The 23151-nt window shown below is 49.7% G+C and overlaps 1 protein-coding gene across 6 annotated transcripts; it reads right to left on the bottom strand.

Annotated features, from left to right (window-relative positions):
• Positions 1–1050: 1050 nt before the first annotated feature.
• Positions 1051–22896, bottom strand: sema6d (semaphorin 6D). 6 transcript variants are annotated; one of them, XM_030376998.1, is made up of 20 exons: positions 22649–22896; positions 15890–16065; positions 15344–15455; positions 14279–14339; positions 13978–14040; positions 13719–13820; positions 13521–13611; positions 13185–13304; positions 12733–12821; positions 11492–11709; positions 11240–11371; positions 10366–10521; positions 9746–9919; positions 8492–8632; positions 8154–8231; positions 7912–7970; positions 7219–7275; positions 6388–6573; positions 5040–5281; positions 3817–4944 (listed from the first exon to the last, which is right to left on the bottom strand). In XM_030376998.1, the coding sequence occupies exons 2-20, from the start codon at positions 16014–16016 to the stop codon at positions 3817–3819; spliced, it is 3336 nt and encodes a 1111-aa protein (XP_030232858.1). In that variant the 5' UTR covers positions 16017–16065; positions 22649–22896. The 6 variants fall into 6 exon arrangements, with proteins under 6 accessions (XP_030232860.1, XP_030232858.1, XP_030232859.1 ...); XM_030376999.1 differs by lacking the exon at positions 22649–22896 and adding an exon at positions 22024–22281; XM_030377000.1 differs by lacking the exon at positions 22649–22896 and having other exon boundaries at positions 1051–4944; positions 15890–16016.
• Positions 22897–23151: the final 255 nt, after the last annotated feature.

Below are 23151 nucleotides of genomic sequence, written 5' to 3'. Positions count from 1 at the left end.
TGTAGTAGGGTGGAAGTATAATAATAGAGCCAACAAATCGCCTTTGATGCGTCACATTGGCTTGCTGGGGAAATTGAGATTATTATCTTGTTGTTCACTTGAGAAGATGACTTGCTTTGTGCGAAGAAGTCGAGGAAAAGTAGCTGTGTTCATGGATAATCTTGGCTTTGTGCAATTTGGAAGCACGCTTCAGTATTTCTCGATTTCGATCGAAATACTCGATCGAAAGTGTTCATGTCCCCTTTATACACCTCTTCTACCAACTCAAGTGTTTTTGGATAATACGTCGTTATACAGACACTAGTAACGTTGGATAAAAGTAACATGAATCTCAAAACAGAAAATGTAATTGTAAGGATAAAGTTATGTTGAAAAGGGTACACAGAAGCTGTATTAACTGCTGAAAAGTAATCAAATTTGATGAATATTGTTTGAGTGCAAATTGATTAACGGCAGGTTAGTTCAGTGTCACATTGTTAACAATAAACATGAAATACTTTCCTATTTTTATTAAACAGCCCCTCACCCATCCATTCTGGATTCGTCGTCCTTGAGCTTTTCTGATCTTTGTTGTGGTCTATTTTTGTGTACTCCCAACATGCCCCACATATTAATAGTTTGCCTGTGTGTGTCTGTATGCACTCCGTTAATCGCTGTCTCACATCGTAATCCCAGAGCAGCAGTCATCCAGATGTTTGGTTTCTACGGCAACAAATGACTCTGGAAGCTTTCCCATATGCTATCTGGAGTGGCCTCCAACTTCAAAACCACCAGCGGTCCAAAAATAGATCTAAAGCTCTTAATGATTCTGTGGACTCTCAACCTTCCTGGTCATTAGCTATCAGGGTCACACGGAACGTTCAAATATATTCTTTTTCAAGCACCCCGAGATATCTCAATGATTTTTGAGACCAGGTCATCACAGCAGCAAAGTATCTGTTAAGGCAACCCCTTTCTCTGATTGTCTCACATTTGGTGGCATGAGATGCCACACACAAGCAGATTTCAACACCTGCGTAAATATCAAAAAGGTCATTCCACCACGGGATATACTGTGCAGTAATATTTTATTTCAACTCTACATGCCGTGTTAAAAAAATAATAATAAATCAACCCAAAAAAAATGTATCATGAAACAAAGACCAATATTATTTACACATTCACAGTACAACTTTACAATATATCTACACGCTGAAATACTCTGGAGAACATATGTACACCTGGCCTTGCAGCGAGTGTGTTGCAAAGTATTTGAAAGAGAGTACACGTGGACCAAATCCGGTACGTCTCCACATACAGAGAGCTCACACGGACACACGAAGGCTTCGGTCGCGACTGAAAGTTGGAGTTCATATAGCGATGTAGTAGGCAGTGGAGCACAGCCGGTATGTTTGGGTGTATTTCTTGGTACATAGTTGTTTTGCGTGTTTATGTCAGAGTATGTGTGTGTTAGTGCATGTCCTTAGAACTATATGAGTGTGTGTGTGTGTGTGTGTGTGTGTGTGTGTGTGTGTGTGTGTGTGTGTGTGTGTGTGTGTGTGTGTGTGTGTGTGTGTGTGTGTGTGTGTGTGTGTGTGTGTGTGTGTGTGTGAGTGAGTGAGAAAGAGAGAGGGAGCCCAAACACTGTTATGATGAAACAAAACAAAAAAATAATCATAAATACAATCATCACTTGTAAACAAAACGTGGCTTTGGGCTCAAACAGGCATGTAAATCACTCTAAACTGTAAAGTTACCACCCATAAGATGTAGTCATTACTAATCGAACGCAACCCCTCCTGTGTGTGTCGTACTGTGTTGAGCGGACCGCTCGAGATATACTGTGAGGGGGGTGGGCGACGCCTAACCCCCACCACGTCCCCGTTTCCAGGGGAATACATTCGCTGCATGGCACATCGACACGAATTAACACCTTGCCTTTCATGATTTAGCAGCTTTCACCTCCTTTCTACCTATCTTTGAAATGCGATTGACTCCAAATTATATTTTGCTTTCCACATTTGCCCCCAAACAAGGCGTGGGTTCTTCAAAAACACATTTTGTTCCAATTTGATAAGAATTTGCACCCCCCCCCCCCCCCCCCCACTACATAACAATAATATACTGCAGACCAATTGACATTGCCAATATTACATAGTGGAGATTGATCATTCGTTGAATAAGGCACACAATGCACAGATTCAGGGCCTCACCTAAAAATATTTATGCTCCTATTTATAAGTAGTATGTACAGGGTATCGTCATTACCAGCATGACTTTAGGACACATTGGTAATAATGGTGTTGATTGTACATTGGCCACTCAATGGGTCTGTTGTTGGGTGGGGTTTGCGGTTGGGTCCCTTCACCTGGGCAAAGGCTTACAGAACCAAGGTCATTTCAGACGAGCCCCATGTTTCGTATAGGATTAATGCATCACACTGTTCCTACGTCTTTTTAAATTGCACACACGGGTTCATCTCAGATTTTCCGAAACAGAAAACAATATTAAAGCAGGCCCGCCCTTCTGTGAAGGGACATGATGTCTCCGTGAGCAGCGTTTCCCACCCTGCCCCCCCCCCCCCCCAATAATACAGTTTGCTACATAAAGAAAGACATCCATATCAGAGGGCAGTAGACGTTATGGTGACAGCTCAAGTCTCCTACATGGGGGCGAGGCGTCTCCTATCGGGGGGGGAACTATTCACGTCTAACAGTGCATTAGTGCTGCGCTTACACAGCCAAACAGGTAGATCCAGACCGACGTCTGTCTAAATGTAGCCCAAAATGTACACTACTCTTCCGAAAGCATTCTGATCCACACAGAACTAGTCAGGGATAAATGAACCATTGGAAATGGATGGGAGATGAAAAATACAGCTTCGTATTAACCATTAACCCTATTAACCATTAACAGTGAGATTGAAGTTTTGGGTCATCGAGACGAACCCCCCCCCCCCCCGCCCGCCCCACACTCTGAAGTTGGAAATGGGCTCAGATAGTAGTTTCTTTAACAATGGAAACTAAATGACAATTGCTCATGTTGATGATGTGATTGGATGAAGACACAACACAGCTTCTGTGTGAAGTACCACTCTAGCCAGCAGGTGGGGGGTTGCTGCGTGTCTGTGCTGTCGAGACACTGAGCCACTATTGAACAGATACACACACACACACACACACACACAAGCCCAATCATGGGCATTCACCGTCGATTGTTGTATCCCGCCAGAATTCACGATTAAAGTGGACCCGCGTCTCCCACGTGCGGCCACCGAGCCAGAATACTTCTTCGTTCGGCCACGCTATTAATCAGTCATTTGAACCACGCACGGCCGAATTAACACGCTCCCTTATTCACTTCACATTAGTGGGAAGACAGTGCTCAGAGATTATGACAAATTGGACCCATTCTTCAAGTACAGCTCTGTGTTTTGAAACGACGTACCGAAAATACATGGGTCGCGCAGCGAACCCAAAGCCGGTGCCGTTAACCCTTTGTCATCTCAGAGGGGAACAGGGCGCTTGAAGCCGGGGGGGAGGCCACAGATTCCCTTTCCCTCTGCTTGTCGTGGGCCGGGGCTACTGCTGGCGAGGGAGGCGGACGAGGGGAACGAACGAGACCCAACGAGAATCTTTGGCCACCCGTGCAATGTCTTTCCCCCCCCCCCCGGTGTCGTTTGGTGATTGTGCAGTGTTCCGTGTTGGGGAACACGCAGTGGCGCACAATCCCACGCTGGGACCCACCTTATCCCGTCCTATGGCGCCATGGCCGTCGGGACCCCCCCCCCTAGCTCAGAGCGTCCTGGAGCTCACTCACCGCAAGGCGTCCCCGTCTTCAATAGCTGAACTTGTTGACCACCCGCATCTGAGGAGTTTGGGGGGGGAACCCGTTGGGCTTGGGGGGCACGTCGGGCTTGAGCGACGGAGTCCGTTTGACGCCGGTGCGCGGGAGCGAGCCGTAGCCGCTGTAGCTGCTCTGCCGCGAGAGGGAGGGGGGGTGCGGCGAGTGCATGCCCGCCGCCATGGCTCCGCCGTGGGAGTCCATCCTGGAGGGGGGCGTCGGGGGCATGTAGCCCCCGCCTCGGTTCATGCTGTGCTGGCGGCTCATAGACACGCCCATAGTTACCCCGTTGGGCGAGGTGGACAGCGATTGCCGGTGGGAGGCGCTCCGGTGGAGGTGGTACCCCCGCGCCTGCCTCTCCAGCGTGCCGCCCATGCTCAGGCTCCCCGTGGGGCTGGAGGGCATGGGCACGTCCACCCGCTTGGTGGGGCTGTGTCGGGGCAGGGAGGAGGAGGGGGAGTAGAGGGAGGCCTCCCTGCTGGGCACCTTGGGCGGCACCTCCGTCAGCGCCTCCATGGGCTCCAGCATGAGGTGCGGCCGGGGCCGCGGGCCCGAGCCCTCCTGGAGGAGGCCCTTGGGGTTGGCCCCGGCCTCGTTGAGGTGCTTCAGGAGGTCGTTGAGCGTGTTGCGGGCGTCCACCGACCGCTTCTGCTCCTTCCGGCTCCCCTTGGCCTCCGGGTTCTTCGCCTTCTTGTCAGAGAGGCAGGGGGGCGCCCCGTCGGCGCGCTCGTCGTCGGGGTGCTCGTGCGTGGCGTTGGGCAGCACCACGGCGCTGGGGATGTGGGAGTGGCCCAGGGGCGGGTGGGGGTGGTGGGGGTTGGCGGTGGGGGGAGGCGGGGGAGACGAGGGGAGGAACTGCGAGCTCTTGGCGGCCGGGTTGGACTCCTTCCGGGAGCTGCTGACCTTGGCGCTGGCCCGCTCCCACTGGTTCTTGATGGGCTGCAGGCCTTTCTGCTGGAGCACCGGCGTGGACTCGGGCGTGGGGAGGGCGGCCAGCTCGGGGGGCTGGCAGCCGTCGCACAGGATCATGGTCTTGACGTCGCCGCTGGGCGAGGCGAGGTCCTTGCCGTTGCTCAGCAGGTTGGTGTACATCTTGGGAGAGTCCATGTTGGGGTGGTATTCCTGAAACATAATTCAATGAGCAAATCGTACCCAAAGCAATTTTTGGGTCAACAACAGTGTCAGCGTCGTGTCTCTGTCTCCGACAGTGGCTGTACCTTCACAGGGCTGTCAAAGAGGCCGTTGAGTTTGGCAAAGCTCCCGGTGGAGTCGGAGCAGGGCGGCACGGCCTCTGCGTCTTTGCGGACACGTCTGGGCTTGTGGAGCACCGAGTCCCGGTAGCAGAACACCACCAGGCCTGCCAGCAGAGCTCCGAGTAGGAAGGCGGCGAACACGCAGGTGATAAGGATGTTCATATGGACCATCTGGTTGGCCTCACTCGCCTGGATGTCCCAAATGCCTGGAAACCCGACAGAGAATGGGTTAAAAACGCACAGTGGGGCCGATGAAAGCGGCTCTATAGCCCAGCCTTTGTTCAACCGTAGAAGGGTGCATGTTTGTGCATGAGGAAGTCAATCATGCATGAGTGGCTGTTACTACAACGCCCATTCCCAACACGCCAAGAAAGTGATTAAGCAAGATCCATGTACCGATTCCTATTCCTCTTAAGACGAGTCAAGGAAGAAAGTTGGCAACATTGGGGCCAAAAAGTGTTAGGTGCCGACATCCAGATCACCAGCTCTACAGGAGAAGTTGATCTGTTAGTTTAGGAGGGATGGAATCAAAATGGTGTCTTGATCCAGTTTCCATTAGAAGATTTTTTTTTGGATTTGTTTAAATCGGTATACAAAAACAAAGAGAGGTTAGTGATGCATTTCCATCAGGGAATGAAAACCAAAGATTTCCCGAGGTGTGAAGACATTTGTGGTTATTAGTGGAGGTTTTGTGAGTAACCACAGACATGGAACAGTTAGTTATCTAAGTGTTAGTCATCCGTGCAGTCAGTAGAGCGATGCGGTTCAGCGGAGATGGTGAATGATCTACCACCCTGGGCTAAAGCGCAACTGCGGCCAAGGCTTGAGAGTCTATTTGGGCAGAAGCTGATGCCAAATCAAAGCAGAAGGAAGAAGGAACTCTTTTAGTTTTATTTATTTTAAATCTACTGATAAGAATGACTGGCAGAGTCAATAGAAGGAAACAAAGAAAGAAAAAGAGGAAGGCTATTGTTTGGATAATATTGATTCAAAGAATAAAGAACAAAGATGAACATACAGGTGAAAGAGTAACATAACAGAATTTTTTTATAATTTATTCTATTAACAAAAACAGGTCAAAATGAAATTGGCCGTAACTAGATGGAAAACCCTTATAGCTGCCAATGTGCCTGCAACTGTATGTGGTGAAACATAGGCTGGAACAGATCCAGAAGGTTTATATAACTGAACAGATAGGCGTTTATATGGGAGTAATGTGTAACTGATGTGGATACGTGTCTTCATAAAAGCAGTACTTTGGCAGCTATCCTACTGGGTTCCATGTGGCAGCTTCCACTCTGCATGGCCTTACCCTCATGCCCCCCTGGGACAGAGTCTAAAGAATGGGAGGTGGCCGGGTCATCCTGCAGCACATGGCCTGAGCCAAACGCGTCTGGATCAGGCCCAGAACCGGGACTCTGAGTGGGAATGAGTACTGGGGGGAGTATGGGCCCACTGGGCAGGCCAGCAGTGACTGGTGCGGATGAAAAGTCCATGTCTGTGGTGACAAACAAATTGTTAACAAACGGTGCACACATGTCGGGACAACACGGTTATCATTCCCCGTTAGTAAGCATGGTCATCACTCTTTGAGGGGTTAGTGGCCTATACGATGGCTTTCCATGAACCGATGTTACTTTTCAGACGCCAACGGGTCACATTTAACATTAAACAAGGATTTGAACTTTTGACATTGACAAATCAGGGGGAGGGGAAGAGGGAGAGGAGGGGGAAGGGGGGGGGGGTTGCTCAGATGGGAAGGATCAAGAGGAGCACATCTTGGAGGTAAAGGAAGGAGTCGGTACACCACAGCGATGCTGATGAGTTTGTTGTGGAGGGCACTGGTGAGGTTCATGCAGGAAGAAGAAAGTAGAGGAGCAGGAAGTGGTGAGTGAGGCGTAGTGCGCGAGATCGGTGCGGAGAACAGAGCACTGATTCTATGCTGTGGTAGTAGTGTGGCCCCGGGGGGGGGGGAGAGAGGGGCTGTTGAAGATGATGAGAATGATGATCACAGGAGGAAGATGACAAAGTTTCTCAGAAAGGGATTTGTTTGAGGAGGATGAGTCGGGAGGAGAGGAGCGACGCGGGGTCGGAGATGCTGAACTCAGAGAGGGAAACCATTTGAGTAAAAGATCAAACTAACCAGAGGTCGGGTCGCCAAATGATTTGTAACCTGGCGCTGACGTAGAAGGCAAAAATGCTACAAAGAATTCAAAAAAGGACAAGAAATCAGTCATGAATTCAGGGGTTCAAAAGTAAAATAGGTGGGGGAGAAAAAGTAAAAGAAAGTAAAGAGTGCATTTCATAGGGCGGAGCAGTAAGGCAGCAAAGCACTCGCTGGCGGTGCCTCTGGTTCTGTCCGGCACTGAGGGTTCAGCCTGGTAGGGGGGGTAGGGGGCGGGGTGGGGGGGGGTCAGCTTCAGCTGGTACAGAGGAAGGGACCCAGGGGGAACCAAAAGTACACCCTGCATGTTGGTTTGTTTTTTTGCTTGTGGGGGGCCTCTAGCGTTTGTACCAGCTGAGCCTGGGCCCTCTGAGGTCCTCTTGGGCCACATTAGTCACAGGTGGCCATGGAACCGAGCATATGCTGAATGTGTTTGTTAATACAGAGAGAGTGACGCAAGAGGGAGGGGGGGGGGACGTTACTGGACGGGTTACTGGTGTGGAGTGCGTGGGTTCATGGTGTGTGAGGATGGTTTCTGTCTGCGTGTGGATGTGGATGTGTGTCCAAGTGAGTGTGTGTGGGTGTGTGTGTGTGTGTGTGTGTGTGTGTATGTGTGCCTGTATAAGAGTGTGTGTGGTAGCAGATGGAAAGACATGGTGATGAAAGCCTCACCATGACAGTCTCCTAGCTGAGCGGTGTCTCCGAACTCCACATCTTGCTCATATCCAGTCCTAAGAGAGGCCCAGAGAAAGAGATTGGGGGGGGGGGGGGGGGGGGGGGGGGGGGGGGAAGAGGAGAAGAATCGAGCATTAAAAAAACGGCCAAACCGCTGGCTGGTATGTTATTGATAGGTTGGACCTCTTGGAGCCAGTGTAGTGTAATACGAACTCCACGATCGGCCCCGAGACACTTACAGAACGCCTGGCTGGATCTTCTCACAGGCGCCATGGCTCTTCCAGCCACAGTAGGGGTCCCGCAACGCTATGCAAGACCTGTGGTCACACACACACACACACACGATGAGCTGGTGGGACACACTATTGAACTCAGTTTGCTCAACTAAACATTAACCAGGTTTAAGAGGGCTAAAGATTAATTTGTATTATTGCCTTTGGTTTTATGAGCTCTGTGGGAGGAAAAATTGAACCAAAGTGGAACCGACGGATGCTGGTCCCACCAGGCCCTCCGTGCCCCCCGCAGCCCCTCTGGCCCCGAGGCTGCTGTCTGAGGTTCAGGTGTGCCTCTCACTCACTTGTGGCAGGAGGTGTGCCGCTCGCAGCGGCTCAGCGGGATGCGGATGACGCAGCTGGAGAACGCCACATACAGGCTGTGGGTGTCGGCGTCTACGTGCAGCGAGAGCACCCGCTTGTCGTCCTCGTGACTGGACAGGCATCTAGGAACCAGGGAGGGAGGGATATCGGTTAGAGTCAAGAGTCCGAAAGAGATAAGAGAGAGATGGGAGGGAGATAAGAGAGATAAAGATATTGACAAAGGGAGAAGGAGGTTTATGAGAGAGAGAGAGAGAGAAACAGTGAAAGGAACTTGATCAGCGGTCGCTTTCGATAAGTATGACCGCCATAATTGGCGGATCCAATCGGACATTGAGTGCAGAGAATATCCATGCCGCGCTTCTTCGCCCCTTTAACAGGCCTGAAACGTCTTGACACGCTCTCGACATGCACCACACACACACAAATCCAGCCAACACAACAAAAAAACACACACACACACAGACACACACACACACACACACACACACAATGAAACCAGACACTTGATGCAACGCCAGGAAGTACCACTTTAGTTCATAGTTAGCAGTTGCTGATCCAGTACAAGTAAAGGGAAGTGGACAGTAAAAGGAGATCACTGTGAACACGACCAAGAGAGATTGCTGCAGAGCCATGACCATGTTTAACCGGCTAACTTGATATTAAGCCATTGGCCAATGTTTTCCATATTTGTAGACACATCTGTTCTCCTCCAATATTTACAATATTTTAGGATGACCATTTCCCTGCCTCAAAACAAAAAATATTGGCAAAATGTGGCCTGGATCTGATGATATACTGTAGAGGCATTCATTATGCATTCACCTCAGCTGGAACTGTATTAAGATGATGAAAATGTGGTTCGGTAATGCAGCAAGTAAGCACAGGAAGAAACGAAAGCTTGTAAGCCGCATCACTAATATTACAGGATTATTCCCAAAATCCCAGATGATTGTCTCATGCGACAATCTCAGAATTACATTAACATATGATCAGCTCTAATAGAAATAACGGGCCGCTGGAGAAAGAGGGAAAGAGAGTGAGAGAAAAGGGACAGACAAAGAAAGAAAAGGATGAACAGAGATAGAACAAAATGTGACAGAGAGAGCGGGAGCGGGAGGGACAGAGAAAGAGGTCATCGGGGAACCCGAACGAAAGGAAAGCAAACGGAGGATATATAATGAGGAAATAAAGGAGAGCAAGACAGAGCGAGGACGAGGGTGAGGTCATGTCCCTACTTGGCCTTGTTGAACACATCTATCTCCTCCAGGAGCAGGCTGTCGTTGAGGGAGGCTGAGGTTGTCTTGGCCAGCACCTTGAGGACCACCCCAGCCTCCGAGCCGATGAACACCACGGTGTAGTTCTGGTGGGGTCCCGCCGCTGTGTCCACCGCCAGCGCCGTCAGCCGGTACCTTCACACACACACACACACACACGTACGAGTCAGTCACGGCAGATGGCGGTGCATGCAAAATAGGCCAGTCAATTTGAATACGTCAGTTCCGTCAGCCCTCAGGCGGCCCGGGGTCGGACTTCATTAACCTACTGCGGGGATGTTTTCTGGGGTTTCAGCGCCACGACTACCCTGATCGCTCCAATTACATTTTTGTGCGTAGGCTGACGATGATGATTTGAGGGAAACTTTGCTTCACCTCACTGCCCCAGGTGTACTCATTAGGACTTATTGGATCATACTTAGGCCCAATCCCATTTCTACCCCTTACCCCTTTAAAACAAGGGGGAGGGGTAAGGGGAAGGGGTAAGGGGTAGAAATGGGATTGGGCCTTAATGTGAAGATGATCAGAGTGAGGTGTACGAAGGGGAGCCACGTGACGATGTCCTCTCTCTCTGATGTTACCTGACGCGCGTCTTGGTGAACCAGGGCTCGTCTCGTATGGAGGGCACCGGCGTGTCCATCAGAGGGTGGGACTTGATGAACTGCAGCGTTTCGTCTGGGAACTCGATGGAGCTCTTGAAGGACTCTGCCGGACCCTGGCCCGCACAGCACCCGGGCCTAAGATTTAAAGGTTGCCACACACACACACACACACACACACACACACACACACACACACACACACACACACACACACACACACACACACACACACACACACACACACACACACGGCAAAGGGTCAAACAGAAAGTATATAATACTAGCACTCAGGGAAGGATGAAGCCTCCTGAAAGGCCTAGAGAGAGATGCTTGGGCGAAGGGATGGTGAGTGTGTATGTGCGCGTATTGTTTGGGGAGCAGGTGCTTTTAAAGATCACAAAAAGGCCCCAAATGGAATCATAAAATATACATATGCACGTTATCCGAGCCATGAATGATTTACAAGAGCAATGAGCAGCATCATAGACTTCGTGGCGAGGACGTCATTCAGGACTACCCATGTAACCGTATGGGCTCCAGTATGAACAGGTTCAAAACGCAAGCCTTCTAATTATGGCCGGTCAATTATTTAACGATAAGCAGCTGGCATTTACGTGAGCTAATAAGCAGATCAGGGGTCTGCCCAATAACAAAATAGGTCTGATTTCACCGGGGTTAAACTGAACAGAGAGACGGTACGGTCGAGCGGCCATCCAAATCAGACCGAAGAACCCATTCACCGAGGCCTTCATCTTCAAGTGGGACTTTTTACCTTTTTCTCGGCTATATTTACAAAAATGTTGCCGCGTCGACTAGTGTCGAAAGCCTACACCAACAAACAGGGGAGCATTACCTGGGCTTGGGTAGCTTCTCCTCGGGGAAGGGGGTCCACACGGAGTCGGGGGTCTTCTGCTCCTTGAAGCGCCCCTGGAACACCTTCTCGATGTCGCCCATGGAGAAGGCACACACCGCCGAACCCGGGATGCTGCACAGGGAGTGCCACCACAACCGGCCCGGTTACAACCCGCCCTTTCATCTCCTTGCGTTGTATTTCACCCTGGGCCTAGAACCAGAGTCCAACCCCACGCTGTATAGGCCGGCTCACCTGTTCATCTGCGTGGTGAACACGCCCACCACGGACGGCACACCGTCGATGTGGATGATGTCGGTGACCGACTGGAGCACGTCGAAGTAGAAGAAGGACTCGCCCGGGACGGAGCAGTTGAGGCGCGCCTTGGCGAACGACGTCCAGTGCTTCTCCAGCACCCGCTGGGAGCCCCCCACGTCGTTCTTGCAGATCCGCGCCACCCGGGAGTACACGGCCTGGCGGGTCGGATGGGGAGCCAGGAAGAGTGGGGACGGAGAGGGGGAAAACAAGAGGCAGAGGAGCGTCACTAAAAACACTTTGACGCTGTAAATAATGCATGTCTTCACCATGCAACACACACACACACACACACACACACACACACACACACACACACACACACACACACACACACACACACACACACACACACACACACACACACACTAAACTTTCCACTTTTAAGTTCACATGCTTTGATTGGAGCAGATGTATTTAATTCGCCAGTCTGTCCGGCAGTGCAGTGACTGTGCAGCAGAGATCGGCAGTGTGTGTGTGCGCATTGTCTCTCTGGGCAAACAATCGCACAGAGTTTTCGGAGGCTCGAGTGCAGACGAGGCCGCCAGTGAAGCGGCCTGCTACGACAGCTTCAATAATTCAGCAGTTCAAACTTCCATCAGACGCCAGGTGTTAACCCGCAGCATTAGCATCACTACATTATTTATCAAGCCAGCGGCTGGCGTGGAGAGCGTGCTTCCGGCAGCCGCTGCAGACCGCACACAACCCCCCCCCCCAATCTGGTCCAAACGGAAGTTGCCGCCAAACACAGCACTCCCTAATTCCCTCTGCCAAACACAGAACACCCTAATTCCCTCTGTGGGCATGGACGTGCGTGCATGTCTGTGTTTGACCTGGTGAACGCATGTTTGAGACAGGGAGAGAGAGAGACCGAGACCGAGACCGACAGAAAGCGAGAGCACACCCCCGAGAAATAAAGCCGCTCCCAGCATAATAGTTACACAGGGGCAGAACATCAACCGGAGAATATCGCCCTTGGAGTTGACTCATGTAGCCTAACACGAAATAAGCACGCACTAGTGGACCGCTGCCGCTGGGGATCTCCACCGGGACCCCTGCAACGCTACAAAATGCTCACGCTGGCGGAATGGAAAAACTAGTCTGTTTTCAAGATGTACATTTGTGTGTGGAGTGGGGGAGGGGGGGGTCGGTGAGGATAACTCCAGGCGGACGGCCCTTACCTTGCCCAGGCTGTTGTGCTCCACCGCGATCTCCCGGTAGAAGAAGTAGACGTAGTTGCCGTACTCCACTGCATGGAGGAAATGGGGTTCTGGGAGAAGGGGAGAGGAACGCAGTCGGAAGTGGGGTTTATTTATTTACTTACTTATTCATTTTGCAGCGTCACCGTCGCGGCACACGCTTGAATATTTCAGGGGGTTTATTTTTTGTCACTTATATATTTATTTAGTCCTCCCCCCGGAGGCGGGAGGTGAATGACTCAGAGTGTGACCTAGATCGCCTGGTGGGGAGAAGCAGACCGTTCCCCAAGGGCCAACGCTCCCAGCTATCCATTCCTCTCCCAAATCCACATCCAGCCCCACCGCCAGCCACACGCTTCCGTGGATGCATGGCATGCAGAAAAAACAAAAACATCTACTTATAAACGAGATCCGATCCCCTTCTCTCCTCTTACCTTTAAGCCACTTGGAATCGTATTTGATGGTGCGCAGGGCCGAGCCGTCCCCCATGCTGCGGTAGATCACAGCGTCGCTGGCCTGGAAGTCGGCCACGGTGGCAGAGTACAGCTTCCCATCTGAGAGAACACCGCGTGACACCGGGATCAGATAGCGCATTACACTACTCTCTGCTGTCGCGCCCCCACGCTCCACATTATATGATAAAAGGCCCTAATCTATTAGGGCTGGTGAGGCGGAGTCGCATTCAATGAGGATAGAGGCGATAATGAGGCCGCAGATATCGACATTATGAGACTCTCTGCGTCAAGCGTCTGCCGATGTGTTTTTCTTACCTGCGAAAAGTGCAACATTGGTCTGTTTGGAGTCAAAGGGACAACGTGCCAGTCCGCTTATCTCTTCTCCGTCAAACTCCAGGTTGTCCAGCTGGTTGGGCCAGAGAAACAAAAGACTCAGATAACCGGTACGGGTGAGAACCGCTTAAGCGCACGCACGCACACGCAAACACACGTACAGTTGTATGGATGACTCACCCTGTAGTACCGGCACATGGGGTTAAAGCCGTTGGTCCCGCAGATGAAGACAAGGTCATCGTTCCGGGGAACCAGAACTTTAATAAAGTTATGGCACTCGTCCTTAAAAAGAAAAAAAAAAAAGACATTAGGACACCCACACAAAAGACCAGGTAGAGTCTATCTCACATATCTTATTTGATTTGAACGTTGTCTTCCAGCCCAGTATCAGCTGGGTAAATGTTGAGTTTGAGAAGTGAGTGAATAGCCTGCTGCTCACTCTGTGTTTCCCTTTGACAGCGCACATCTCTCGGTCTGCTGGGCCCGATCGCCATGTTAGCTTCTGGAAAGATCCACAAAAGCAGCGCGTGTTAGACACCCAAAGTAGGTTCTGGCGAGACACATAAAACATCACATACACAAACTGGACGAGGGACATGCTCGCACAGGAACACATTCACAGACACATACCACATTCACACATGCACTTCCACAAATATAAATCCCTCTTGCTGTAACCCACACATAATGACCTCATGTCCCACGCACAAAACAATTTCTCTGGTGTGCGTGTGTCTCACCCTGTACGGAATGATCTCATTCCTATAGGACTCTCTGAGGCTCACAAGGTACACCTGGTCTCTGTGGGCAGACAAAACAAATACAGTTGAATGACCCGCCCATATCAACATCCCTCGCGTGGCACAATTAATACGATGACCTCATGCGAGATATATACAAATCCAATAGCCGCCTCGGCCCACCTTTTATGTGACACTGTTCAAGAATAACTATGTGAAAGCAATTACGCTGTTAAACAAATATTTTACACCTGCTGCTTTTAATTGAGAACCTAAACGAGAGGGAAAAAAAGGGAAATAGTCTCCTTTTTTTGCTACCTTCATTACACCACACTGTGAAAGCCTGACGGTCGTAATGTTGTCTGCACCGGTGGAGGACAGTAAATTCCTGACAATTTCAGCAGGAAAATACAAATCACAGAAGGCTGCGTTTGCAGCACGGGGCATCCGTTTACTGTTGATTACCGAGGCCGAGTCACGGTGTTGGATTTTATAACCTGGCCTTTCAGGAGTGATTTCCCACCAGGGTCTCTTTGCTAGCCGCCTCACTTTTAATCCAAATCCTCGTAAAGACACACCAGAACACCACGCTGAGACAGGACACCAGGAAAGCCCTGACTTTGCATCGGGTGTCGTCCTGATCGATACCACCAAAATACATCAGACTTGGAGGAGGAGGGGGGGGGGGGGGGGGGGGGGGGGGTTGTGGACGCCACAGATCTAATATCACTAAAGAGCGCCCCCACTCCTGTTGCGATACCTGCCAAGGAGTGAGTAGGCAGACATCAAGAAATGAGCAGAGATGTGAGAGAAAGAGGGAGGGGGACGGGGACGGGGGGGACGGGGGGGGGGGTTGGCAGGGGTGTGTGAGAGAGGAAGTGAATGGTGGACTTTGAGTGTGTGTAACGTTGTGTTTCTATGCGTGTTTGTTCACACCGAGTTGTGAGTGTATGCATTTCCACGTGTGGGTGGGTGGCGATTGGTATGTGTGTGTGTGTGATGTTATGCGTGCGTGTTAAGTGTATTTGTTTATCAGTTTGAGAGTAAGAGGAGGTTTTTTTTTACCTGCCAGCGATGAACAAGGTATCCTGTATCTTGGTCATCAGTTGAAAGTCGAGGCGATGCTGCGACTCGTTTCCAGAGGGCCTGCCTCTGAAAACAGGGTACTGCCTCGAAACTGGAAAAAACACACACACACACACACACACAGTGAATACGATGTATTACTGATTAAAACTCTACAAGTGTTATAGCGGAGGCAGAGTCAACAGTAGTAATACCAATCCTCAACCAACACCCAGGTGTCATTTTTAACGCTTCTGTAAATAGCCGTGGTACAATGCAGTCTAGCGAGAACCAAAAGCCAAATCAGTGCTTCTTCTCCCACAACAATTTTGTGTTATTCCTTACTTGCACTTGAAATATTCTTGATTCATTTCGACACAGTAATCTGCAAATGTCTGTAACCCTGAAACTAAAAGTTTTTTTTGTCAACAGGACAAACAGCTGTTCCCCTAACAGCCCACACTTTGTTGTGAACCTAGGTTTATTGATACGTTAGAGTGTGTGTGTGTGTGTTTGGCGTGTGTGCGTGTGCGTGTGTGCACTCACAGTGGGCGTCGACCACATCGAGGGGTGTGTTGTCCTCCGGGAAGCTGACAGCGAGGACGGTGAGCGAGGCGGTCAGGAGCAGAAGTAGCAGCAGCTCACAGAGCGCAAGCAGTGCTCTCCGGCCCATGGCTCCTGGTACAGCCGCACTTCCTGGTTTACACTGCTGGAGATGTTACCTGGAGAGCACACACAAACACACACACACTGATGACCTGACTCTCAACCGTGTGTTTACGTACCCGGTCGATGCTTGCAACTCTAACCTTACGACAAGCATGTGCATATCCGACCCCGACTCAAAACATTGGCTCCAACAGCAGATACAGCCCACCTCCCTACAGAGAGGTCTGCAGAGCAGATCCCCCCCCCCCCACACACACACACACACACACACACACACACACACACACACACACTCACACCGTGTGTGTTATGCTGACTGGGCTTGGCATCTCCCCTCCAACCCTCAACAGCATCTGCTGTCTGAGGCAAGGTCGGCCAACGGTCCAATCGGGTGTGGAGGTGGGGGGCTCGGTGTGGCGTTGCACGGGGAGGAAGTGAGCCCTGTCAGGTCCAGGGCAGCCCCGCCGCCACCACACATCTGCTCAACGATCGCTAGCAGCGGGCCGCGTTCAATAACAATCAGCAGCTTGTGCGACTTCATCAGTGTCACTATCAGAGTGCCTGTTATTGTGGTGACCTGGGCTGACTTCTATTAGCAGCTTATTGCGTCGGTGTTACGGCTACATGTTACGCGTGGCGCCGCCCAGGTTAGCGGCGGTGCAGCGCTCGATGGATCCAGGTGCTGTGTGGATCTGCTGTGTGACCTTTTTTAAGGGTGTGTTTAAATCAATGGGTTCAATAGGTTCCATGAGTGAAACCGTCCTATTCCTTTATCTTTTTGGGCCATATTTTGTGGTTTCATTCACATCAAATATATTCAGTGAATTTGGGGTACATACTTTAAGATTGCTATCCGGATTTTGTTGCATGTGTATTTCCAACTTAAAAGTACCGCGGGCCTAATGTCATTGATTTGCATATAATGTGATCTCCCAGTAGTAATATAACTAATTACTTCATGTGTAGAAATACTGGAAGGGCCCTGAACCAGTGACTGTACTGAAAACCAGTCACCAGCATGAATCATTACCCCTCCCAACGACTATTCTGCAAGTACTTAATTTCTTGTGTATTTTGACGATACAGCAAAGTCTGTGCACATTAATGAATGATGTACAGTCAAATATTTATACAGCAAACAAATTATTGATGCCAACAAAGCCTGAACGGATATAAACAATTAACCGAAGAAGCCACAAACAGCCGTCGGGACAAATTAGCCCCAAAGAACAGTGGGATGGACAGAAACACACACGCATTATTCACACATACTAACACACAACCCGGGGCGGAGAGGTGGCCTAATCACCTTTTCCTATGTACTAATGAAAGAATTGCTCTCACAAACGCAAAAGCGCACAGCAATATCGACGCGCTTTTCAATTAGACCCGGGGCACACCTGCTACCGCGCGGTCCGCGAGCCCCGCCTGCCACTCCATTAGAGCCCTGATTGATCTGCACAGGAAGCACGCCACATCGGGCAGCTGAGCAGCCGGCACAAAAGGACATCTATGGATTACCCCGGGGGCTGTATCCCCCCCCCCCCCCCCCCCCTCATTTTCCAACAGTGTCCAGTGTTATTCATTCGAGGGCTTGTTTACGCAACAAAAAGGCTAATGACAGCATCGCGCTTGCTGCTAATGTATGGAGATGTGCCTTGCTAACCGCGGCACCGCCGACGGACACTGGCGGGACTCTGCAGCCACGATGTGTCACCGCCTTGATAAAACGACGGGGACTCGTCTGCGGCGTCTCATTACGGCTATTCAGCCCTGCCTGGTACACGGCGAGTGCGATGAAAGAGCAATCTCATTATGGGCCTGGGTGATGCAAGGCCCGGGCAAGACTGCACTTCACTCCAATTAGTCCACTTATTCGAGAAATTAAGGGTTTTGACGTTTCGACAAGCACAAAGATGCTTAGCGCTGCGTAAAAAGGTCACCTACCCCCCTGACTATAATTTCTACCTTGGAGGAGGAAGCAGGAGACGCGGCGCCCTCATTTAGATATAAATGATCGTATGGTCGACGACGACCCACACGCTTTCCACATGGACTCCCAGATCGATTCAGAAGGGCAACCGTTAGCAACCCAATCTAAACCATAAGTGATGAGCCTGCTCTGCACCAGGAACAGTGAGAGAGCCGGGGACAGAGAGAGAGCCGGGGACAGAGAGAGAGCCGGGGAAAGAGAGAGAGCCGGGGACAGAGAGAGCGGGAGACGGAAAATAATACAGAGGAAAGTTCGACAAAAGCAGGAAAACAAACTTGACCTCCCACTGAGTCAAGAGGCACCTAACAATCCGCCTGCAGGGTTAAAACTACGACTATGAATTCCTGCATCTCCGATTGATCCCCGGGACACAAACCCAAACCACATACACAAAGGAAAAAGATAAAAGAAAAGTGAAAGCATAATAAACCACAAGGAGGAAAATAAAACGGGCCCCCCATTTTAATTCTGCACGGTTATCATACAGCCTCCGGGCTGTGCTTACAGACACACCTTGGCTCTATTCATGGCTAATTCATCTCCCAGGCTGGTAGGATTTAGCAACCTGCTTCACATCATTCCCTCTTAGAAAGATAAGTCCACATGCGCACGCACACACCAAAAACTTTTTTCTTGACGTGTCTCTAGCTGCACAATTGAAGAAAAACACTCCTTTCAGGGGCAGAGCTGGAGCTGCGATATCCCATGATCCTTGCTTGGCTATCGTAATACGGTGGGGCCGTCCCTCAGAAACTCTAATGCAAAACAGAAACGGGAGACATTCACAGGTCAGCGAGCTAAAATTACTACCCAATCTCCAGTGAGCCGTATTTTTTTCTATTGACTATTCCTATAGAGTTCCGTGGTTCCTGCCCTCCAGTGTGTGCGTGTGGGTTTGTGTCTGCGCGTGCGTATTGTGCATGCGTGTGAGAGTGTATAGGCCTAAACAAGCCTGGAGACGCTGGGCTTGTCACGCAACAACGGCATTGCCTGGTCCACGCTCCTCCCGGCCTCTGTTATTACAGGCTTTTCAGTGTCCTGCAATCACGCACTCTCTCCGCTGATGTTGTTGGCACCCATCCAGGGACTCAAACCAATAGAGGAGGAGGAGTCCGGTAACTCCAGGGAATATCCATTGCTGTTCGTAGGGGAGAAGGGGGTTGTGTTCTTAACAGATACCCTTCGGATCAGCGAAGGAGGAGGATTATGGGAGTCGACAGGCAAGGCAAGACTCAGCATATAACTCTTTTGTTTTCCTGTGTAGCCGATGGCCCCCTGTCCTGTGGCCCTTTCCTTGGTTCCTGGACCAGGAAGTAAACCAACGAGGATTGAGGCCAATAAAAAGGAGGGAGGCACAGGGAAAGGGGGGGGATGGTGGTAAAACTGTGGGATGTCCTAACACGCGTGGGGGATGTGATTGGTGAGTGTAATCCCGGTGGAACAACGACACCCTCCAACCCCACATCACCTCAGGCCAAGTCCTCAGTCACCTGGCACCGCACAGAGCAGCAAACTTACAGCACAGGAAATCAGATCAGAGTCGAGTTCGGTTTCAGGGCCGTCATTCGTCCCAGAAGCTCACGGCAGTGGCGCCAAACACGTTTTATTTTGCGCATGAGTGCTTTTATATTATTTATCAAAAGGGCTTCCGACCATGGAGTTCTACTCAAGAATCTTTTGGGTTTTTTGCCACCTTGAGAAATTTCAAGCAAATCGAGATGCCACCAAGAGGCAGCCGGGCGGTGGCGTGCAGATCGTGGTGGTAGTAGCAAATATATTTTCTCACACACACACACACACACACACACACACACACACACACACACACACACACACACACACACACACACACACACACACACACACACACACACACACACACACACACACACACACACACACACACACACACACACACACACACACACACACGATTACAACCGCTTTTTCTCCCACTACAATAATGACTCCGAAAAACGACTCACTGTTTACCCACGGCGTACTACTGAGCAAGGGCCAGGCTGGACTTGTTGCTTCGGAGATTTGACACAGGGAGCAGGATATGCCACCTTTAAAGAAAATACTAATAAACTCCCCTTTTTGCTGCTTTCTTCCCTGCCTTGGCGAGAGGAGGAAAGGGTGTGCTCAGCAGTAGTTGGGCTGTAGTGAAAACACAATGGAGGCTGAGCTGCAGGTGTGACTGATAAACAAAGGGGCTTTGGATAAGCGCAACACAATAGCTCCCCACCCCAAACAGCAGCCATCAGTGAGCCCGGTCTCGGGAGAATCCAGAGTTTAGCGTTACGGCTCCCAGAAGGTTAAATAAAAGGGGGGGGTTTGTTTGAAAGGCTACCAAAAACACTCGTGGATTGGAAGAGATGAATAAGACTAGAAAAGGCAAATTATACACAGGGATGGAGGGGTTCCCCTCACCCCCCCTAAAGGCACCCATGGGTTAACGCTGATCATTTGGGGGGCTTTTTGCACCACTGGTTCCGGGGTTACAGCTGGCTATTGTGGGGGGTTAACGGTGATCGTTCTGGTCAGTGGATTTGACCGCATGACCAGGCAGAGTGAGCTCCATAGCCCACCTGGACCGTCCGCCAACACACAGCTGGATCTGATTCCATACCTGGTCTGCGCGTCAAGCATCAAGCTCTATAGATTTGCAGTCATTATAATGTTTTTTTATTTTCATAAACCACATTAACCTCTGTATAATTATCAATTATAGATCCAATTACTATTTGTAGGCTATGGGGTTGTTGGTGTTTTTTGTAGCATTAAAATCCTCATGAATATTTAAAACTGAAATGAAAAAAGGACAGAATCACTGTCCATTTTATTGAAAGCCAAAACCATTGTATTGGTCTTTTTTTATTATTATTGGCACTGTGACAGCAACGTGGAACATCAGCTTTAAGCGCTGACACTCCTCTGTACCAATACCAAACAAATAAACTCCCATTTCAGCTACGCCTCTCCTTTCCAGTCTTGACTTGTCAACAAAAATAAAAAGGATGGTATTTTCTTTGCTGGAATATTTTTCAAGTTTTGTGACACGATTTCACTGACTGAGAGTGCGTGGGTTATATCGGGTCCCCTTTGCAAACTGAATTCACGCAGTAGGCTACTCGGATGCTAATGTTCGCATTGTCCGGACTGGGTGGACAGCCATTCAAGATCGACCCGTGGTAAATCTTTTCAAACCTTTTAGTCCACATGTTGGTCCAATACAAAGGACAACAAAGAGGAGAGGGACAGTGGTGCAGGGACAACAGTGATGGGGAGGGATGCGTTGAATTGCTTTCACTGGTAATAAATGCACAAGGCTGGGCTACACGGGAAAAAAACGAACCCGTGCTGTTGAATCTCTAAAAGGGTACCCTTCAAATTGAAACTCGTACAGTACTATCTATACACTATATCCGATGGGCAAGTTTGTATGTACAACCTAACCTGGTTCAAACAATACAATTAGCCCGTCTGTCCTAGTCGACCTTCATATTGGAGTGGAATACATGCAGCATGGGGGATTTGTGAAATGAAGTATGAAAGAAAGTGTAATGTTTTTTATATCGTTTATTTTCCAGGCTATTATAGCATAAAATAGCCTATTTGAGAAAACTTTTGGGTAGCGTTTGGGTTGGTTATACACAGCGGTGCAGTTCACGACCGTACAAAGTGAATAACATGGTTAAAGGGAGATTTTAGTGGAAGATCTGGTAGACAGTCCCCGGCAGACATTCCGAATCGGTGCTTGCCATATGATTACAGTAAGGCGTATGTGCCAAACTGTACTCGAAAACTCGCAATCTTATTCTAGCCTAATATATTCGCCCGTCCCCCAAAGGGGGTCGATTCAAAAGTGCCTTAATTGCCTCGTAGAAGAAATAACAAAACCCCGTACGCTTGTAATCTTTAACAGCCTACCGATTTACGCAAGGCTTTAAACTTGATTGATGAACAAAACAACCATATAATGTAGTTACAATTAGCCTACATGGAGAAGACCTACCTTGAGTATCCAAAATTACTCATGTATGGGAAAATCCAATCGAATGTTGTATTCCTTTTGTAATCCATTTAAGAACAAAAACAGTGAGTGTGTAAAATCCCTTCAGGTTGGCGCTCCATTTGGGACCCACTTGCCTTTTTTTCCTCAGTAGCGCAAACAATTTAATTCCGATCGCCAGAGAGATAGATACATTCTCACTCTATGTGGCTCTGTCCGTCCGCGGGCCCTGCTCACTGCTGACTGATCTTCAAAGCTCTACGACGATCAAATAGCGGTGCGTACAGCCCCCTCCCCCGAACACCATCCCCCTACTAGTACTTTACTATTAACTTTGGAAACCAGAGGGAAACGTAAACATTAACCGTGTGCTTGAGAACAAAGCGGCACAATTTCACCCATTTAACCCCGGCATATATTTTCAATTATTTAACACTGAACGCATTCACATACACTCTTCCACTGTGTATGCAAGAGAACATGTAGAGACGGTATTGTTTAGGAACTGCAGCCATCACTTTTGCAGGGAAGCGTGGAACCGAGAAATCAAGCACTGTACCATTTACTATTCTTAACTGCGCGGTAACTGTATTACTTTTGCAGCGCGAACGGCTGATGCAAAACTCACCTCATTTGTACTCGTATGTTGTTGTGTTTCTGTATTCCAAAATACTGCACGCAAAGAAGCAAGTTCCTTCGGAAAGCGCTCTCCTTCTATGAGAGAAAAAACAAATGCTTGGCAAACGGTGTAATTCGATCCAGGCTGAGTCAATCCATCAGGAGGGAGCTCTACAGCCTACCAATAAGCCGCGGTCTTCTCCCAGTCCCTCCCCCAACCAGTTCACCCCTCTCTCTCCCTCTATCCCTGTCTCGCTCTTCCAAACTGTGACTGCCTCCCCTCTCTCGTGCGCTTTCTTTCAGAGATCCTGTGGAGAAAATCAAAACAGCCCCCACCACTCCTCGGTGACCCTTTTTTGCACCCCCCCAGCCCTCCCCACCCCAGTTACTCACAAAAACCCATCCCCCTCTCCTAAGTCAGCAGAGCGCCGAGTTAAAACCATTCCACCAGAAGAGTTGCTGTTGAAAGCCTGTTCAGCAAAATACTTATTTACTGGATTGCATTGTATCCTA

This window comes from Gadus morhua, chromosome 14 (assembly GCF_902167405.1).
Source record: "Gadus morhua chromosome 14, gadMor3.0, whole genome shotgun sequence".
Lineage (NCBI taxonomy): Eukaryota > Metazoa > Chordata > Actinopteri > Gadiformes > Gadidae > Gadus > Gadus morhua.
This window is presented reverse-complemented; position numbering and strand designations above follow the sequence as displayed.